The sequence below is a fragment of the Centropristis striata genome, chromosome 11 (genome assembly GCF_030273125.1).
Source record: "Centropristis striata isolate RG_2023a ecotype Rhode Island chromosome 11, C.striata_1.0, whole genome shotgun sequence".
NCBI lineage: Eukaryota > Metazoa > Chordata > Actinopteri > Perciformes > Serranidae > Centropristis > Centropristis striata.
In genome coordinates this window covers 33,589,927-33,595,926 of record NC_081527.1, presented here as the reverse complement: position 1 = coordinate 33,595,926, position 6,000 = coordinate 33,589,927, and the positions used below count along the sequence as shown (strand labels likewise).

Genomic DNA, 6,000 nt, shown 5'->3' with positions numbered 1-6,000 from the left:
AGTTTACAAAGTAGAGACGCGAGGCCGAATAATAATAATGACGATGGTAGTAATATTATAAATAAAACGAATAATGATACAACATACAAGATAACAACATCAACAATAATAATACACATTCTGAAATATATCACCTATTTATAAATATGTATTTTTGTGTTTATCATAGCTTTTACATGTTTTAAGATATATATGATTAGTTTGAACATTTTTTCCCACATTAATTAACCTTTTAATCACTTTAGAATTTATTTTCTTGATGAATTATTTCCTTAATATATTTTTCTTGGCTATAGCTGAGTAGTCGTATACAACATATATTTTCACAAAACGGAATAATTATAGTCTTAAAACTAGACGTGAGGCCAAATAACAATAATGATGATTGTAGTAATAAAAACAATTATAACAACAACCAGCAACCATGACCACAACAACAGCAACAACAACGACAACAACAATATTATTATTATTATTATTATTATTATTATTATATTATTATTATTATTATTATTATTATTATTATTATTATTATTATTATTATTAATAGAAGGCGAGACAGCAGACAGCATTATGCATTATTATTATTATTGTTATTATTATTATTATTATATATATAATAATAATAATAATAATAATAATAATAATAATAATAATACAAATAATACAAATTCTTAGAAATATTAATTAATTTGTATTTTGTGTAATTATTTTACATAGCGTTTTTTCTGCCTTTTTTCACAAATTACACATTAATTCATATTTCAATGCAGGCTATAACTTTAGAATTGTTATTTTTAATTAATTATTACCTCTTGGGCAGTAAACACAACTTTGACATATAAGCACCATATAAATTTGGTTTGGCTAAAAGTGTGCTAAATGATGTAAATGTAAATTTGTTATGGCAAGTTTAATTTTATTTTACAATGTATTTATTACAAGTAAACACCCTTAAATTAACAATGGAAAAAATACAGTATGTAATGTAAAGCCTATATATTAGGGTCGTTTTAAAAATATGTAATTCCTTGTGTCACTTCAGAATATTTTCATGGTCAGATGAATACTAGTGATACTAGTGATACTAGTCACTGGTGCACTGCCCTTGGTGCCCTATGTTTAAAAATGAAAAGTACCCTTCTAGTAGAAAAGGCATGCTGAAATATCCTGTTGGGTGGACTTAAAATTCACAACAATCCTGCAAATACTATGCGATGCATGCTATAAAAATTATATTAGGTGTTGGTTTTGTATGGTTAAGCAAGACATACTGTTATGGGTTTCACCCCCATGAGTGTGACGCTATGGTAGAAACAGATCAGTTATAAATAATGGTTGTTTTCCTCAATTTATTTTCAGGTAAATTATCTGATAATGCTTGCAGCTTTGGATATGTCTTATCAGGTATGTATTTTTATTATGTTATATTATTATCTTTATTTTTTTTGTATTTAAGTGATACATAGATACTTTTTCCTGCTTAACATACTGACCCTTATACAAGTAAGTCTGCTCAGTGTGAGGAAACATCTGGCTCCCTCTCTCTGGTTAAAAGATGGGATCCCCGGCTTCCTTCCTGTGTTTATGTCATTGGCTTAATGACATGATCTACAGAAAATCCCATGGCAGGAGGATGTCCTTCTCCCCGCTTCTCTGAGATCACTTGATTCTTCATTGTCTGACTTATAGAAACATAAACTATATGATCATATTCAAACCATCACATCACAGCTTCCCAACATACACACCAATGTCAATCAAAGCTGTTTGTAATCCACATGGAATGTCAGCTGAGAGTGACTGTGAGAGGAAAGGATTACTCTGCAACACACGCACATTTTTCACATAATAAATAGAAATATACACTGTAAATGAATGAATGATGAAATAAGCACTGAAATGTTTAGTCATTTAACCAGTAAGTCAAGTAAATTCATAATTACTGTTTACAGCTTTGCAAATGTGAAGGTTTGCTAATTTAATTTTATTCATATCACCATAAATTTCCTATTTGGGGGAGCTAGAACAGGTGGCATTTGCAGACGTTATAGCAATCATTCAGAATTAATTAAAATAATAATTTACAGTTTAATTGACAATGTAGATAACCATTTGCGCATCCCTATAAAATATGAATAATGATAATTTGAAATAGTTCAACTTACAGCTGGAGGAGTTTTGTATATACAGTTTTAAAACTGCTTGCATGAACATGAAACCTTGAAATCGGGCTAAGATTTGCATGCATATAAATGATGGAAATAACCTGCATGTATTTTTTTAACCTTTCTATCAAAAAACAGGACTTTCTCAGGGGTTTGCATGGCTAGTTTCTTTGTATCCCGCATCTGTATGAACGTGCAACTCATTTCAGAAGTCAGGGGAGGCATAACGATTATTTTACGACCACCTCTGTGGAAATATGACAGAAGAAGGAAGGGGAAGTTCACACAGGCAGAGGGGGGTTTCGCGGCAGCCTAGCCCAGCTGTGCAGCGCTCATAACGTGCAGCAGCTCTCTCTGCCCTCCAGAGGCGATGCTGGAGTTTGGGGAGACAAGCGGACGGCGCTGAGCGCGGCTATCATGCCGTGAACGTGCTTCAAAATCGGGACAAAGTTTTTTTTGCATTAATCGGCTGTTTTCACCGCTCTCATACGACATGGAGTACTGGAGGCAGTGCGCGATGTGGCTGATCAGCTGCAAAGTGCTGCCGGCGAACCACCGGGTGACTGCGGACACGACGCAGGTGTTCGACCTGGCGCAAACCCTGCGGGATGGGGTGCTGCTGTGCCAGCTGCTGAACAACTTGAGACCTCACACCATCAACCTGAAGGAGATCAACCTCAGGCCACAGATGTCACAGGTAGACTTACCATTTCTACGCTGCTTTCAGGGCAACTTGTGGTGTAAACGTGTGCAGAGAAACTGCAAAATTACTGTCAAATCGAGTTTTTATAAGCTTAATAACAGACCTGTAGTGTTAGATGTCAATGCAAGTTGATTAACTCTAGAGTCAATTTAGCCCTGTTTGGGAAAATAAGCCAAATCATTGTCACTTAAGATTATGCATACTGACTTTGACGTGTGTTCTGTGTGCATGAAGTTGCATTGACTTACAGAGGACAGCTGCTTTTCAAGAAATGACTAGGTTATGAGAATAAAGCTGGCCCACATGATGTGTCTAAACACCTCCACCACCACAAGCTGTGTTTTGTTAAAACACCTGCAGGCAAAAACACTCGTTTGGAAGCCTTATTCCAGAGTTCTTAAAAGTTTAATGTAGACTACAGAGTTATGGGAGGAGAGTTATCCCCTTTAGGTTATTTCATGATTTTAAAATAGAACAGTAAATTGTCAGGATTTGCAGCAGAAGGCATTTCCCATCTGTCACACACAACATTACATCCAAGTCAAGAATGTGAGAAAAGAGAGCCATCCTTTCTACTCTTACTTAATGACACTGTTAACATTTAAAAAAAACCAAATTCTTTTATTGTTTTTTCAACAGAAACACAAGAACATACATTTTGCCATCATGTCAGTAACAGAATTAGATTAAATAAATACATTTTTAAAAATGCCATCCATCTATTTTCTCATTTTATAAAATAGGGATGCAGAGTGAACAAAGTAAATAGACACGTTTATTATATACCTTTTATATGACTGTTCAATTGGAACTCTTGTGCTTAATATCCAACAGCTTGTTAGACCCAGAGGGATGGTCCAAGACTTGACCTCTCTTTACCCATAATTCTTCCCTCTGCCACAAGAGAGGCCTGATAAAATCCTGGCTTTGATCCACCCATTAGTTACAGAACTTTTACTATGTGTGCAGCAGCACACTGTTTGAGTTTGAAACCATGTTTAGTTAGCCATTTAGGAGACTAAGTGATTCCTTTCTGCAAAAGTATACATTTTTATTCAACAAGAGATTACTATTTTGGCCAGCATGCTTTTAAAGAAGAGATCTTTTTAATCTCAGCGGTTGAATATAGGTTTGTTAAAAGAAAAGGAAATATGAAATATTAATGAGGTGAAAAGCTTTTCATTTGATTCAGCCGAGAGTCATAGAGGTCATAGCAATACATCTCCTTAGTGCAAATAAATTCAACTAAAATTCTTCTGTGGTTCACAAAATACTTACGAACTAACTAACTGAAATGTTTTTTTGTAATATGTCACTATAGGCACAAGATTTCCTGTACACTGACTTGCACTCACTTAATTCAGGTGATTAGACCTTATTCTGCCTTCTTTAATGTATGAGACCTATGACAAATCTGTGAAGATGTTTGATTCCAAGTAATCTCCAACATCTTGACATCCTAACCTTTATGTCAAATGAACCATTAATAGAAAGACAATGATATGAATCACACATATGCACAAAGGTTTCAAGTAGGTATGCTAATTTATTATTGGAAGGTTACTTTTGAGAGATAAAATCAAAATGTTTTTTTGTGGTCTTAACTGTAGAATTGAAATGAAATTACCCAAACTGCGATAAATAAATGGAGGCATCTTGTTAATTTAGTTTAAAAAAATCTGTAATAAATAAAAGCCAGTTTGCCGACCAGGCATTAGACCGTGCTCTGTCTTAAAAACTGCAGCATCGTGCATGTGCTCTATCAGTGCACGTCCACTCATCTTTTGTCTCCTTGTTAGACAGTGAAAGCAAACCCAGGACATAACGTGCTGAACAATAGATAGCCATAGCCTGAAGCTGTAGGCCATCGGAATATGGTCGAGAAAGACATCTGTGTTAGTGGGCTCCAGATTTTAAATGGCCCTTTCATTGAGCCCTGCTGACCTACGTTCTTGAAAATGGAAACAAGGGCTTCAAGGTAATGGACTGGAGGACGAGAGTGCAGTGTACTGTTGTGAAAATGTTCCCAGAAGTGCTATTTTTATCATATTGCATGTTAGGCCTTAGTGCAAATGCAAAACATGGAGAAATAAAAATTAAATTTACTATGTATAGATAGGCACTTAGTGTCATTTCTGCTTTTTTAATCTATTTATTTCATTAAGTCAATGAGAGAGAAACGGATTTTTTGAGGAAAATATTTCAAGACAGATTCTAGCATCAGAAAACTTAGTGCTGCTGGCAAAAACAAAATAGTAATAATGATTGACATTTCAAAATAAAAGCTCAGTAGTTAGTGCATCAAGCAGCACTATATTAACCATTTTTAAACATACTATACAAAGTAAAACTTGCTCTTCTCCTGCAAAGCTCAAGATGCAGTGTTTATTCTAAAAGTAGATATGAAGAAAGTGAATATGTGCGAGGGCTGTGACTGGTGCAAAGCCATCATGTTTGTGCACTTCCTCCGCAGACAAACAGGGCCCCAGGGGAGCGGTGGAGTGATTACAGGCGTCTCCACGATGAGCTGATGTGATAAAAAGGAGCCTATCTATTCTCAAGAATCAGCTCTGTGTATACTGAACATTACCGCTCATGCAGTTTCTAGTTTAATCATCACTTAATCATGTGCAAAAAGGGCAAAGTATGCTGCTACACCTGGTTACTGCTTGTTTACTGTTTTACTGTTTTAGTATAAGTGGCCCAAGCTTGAACCAATAATAACCGTAAGCTCATTGTCTTCATGGAAGCTTCCTGATTGCACTTTTCCCACCGAGAAACAGATCCTAATAGGAAGTGACACCGAATGACCACATGCTTAGTGGTTTCATTTTGCACACTGAAACTTTCCGTTTTCACTTTCAGTTTGCTGCGTGTATGTGGTTCACCTTCACTTTTATAAAAGGTGAAGTTTAAGATTATAAAAGGGTTGTTTCAAAAACATACATCTCAATGTACATCAGTAGTATCTAGCCATGCAGATATCTATCTTAAACCGCTGCAGTGCAAAGTGTGCTTATTTGTGGTGCTCAAAGCATTAAACATGATATTTCAACATTAAACTGCAACATCTCTTTCTAGAACAACAATGTTGCTGTTTCTCTGGATAACCCACAGACCATGCTGTCA

General features: G+C 35.4%; 1 protein-coding gene across 3 annotated transcripts in view; it reads left to right on the top strand.

The window, feature by feature from the left end:
- The first annotated feature begins 2,631 nt into the window (after positions 1-2,631).
- The window catches only part of LOC131981092 (guanine nucleotide exchange factor VAV3-like), a 56,083-nt gene continuing 52,714 nt past the window's right edge, over positions 2,632-6,000 (top strand). For all 3 annotated transcript variants that reach the window (XM_059345391.1, XM_059345390.1, XM_059345392.1), the window contains exon 1: positions 2,632-2,865. In XM_059345391.1, coding sequence (XP_059201374.1) covers positions 2,662-2,865 — 204 coding nt within the window. In that variant the 5' untranslated portion in view covers positions 2,632-2,661. The remainder of the gene's footprint in view (positions 2,866-6,000) is intronic.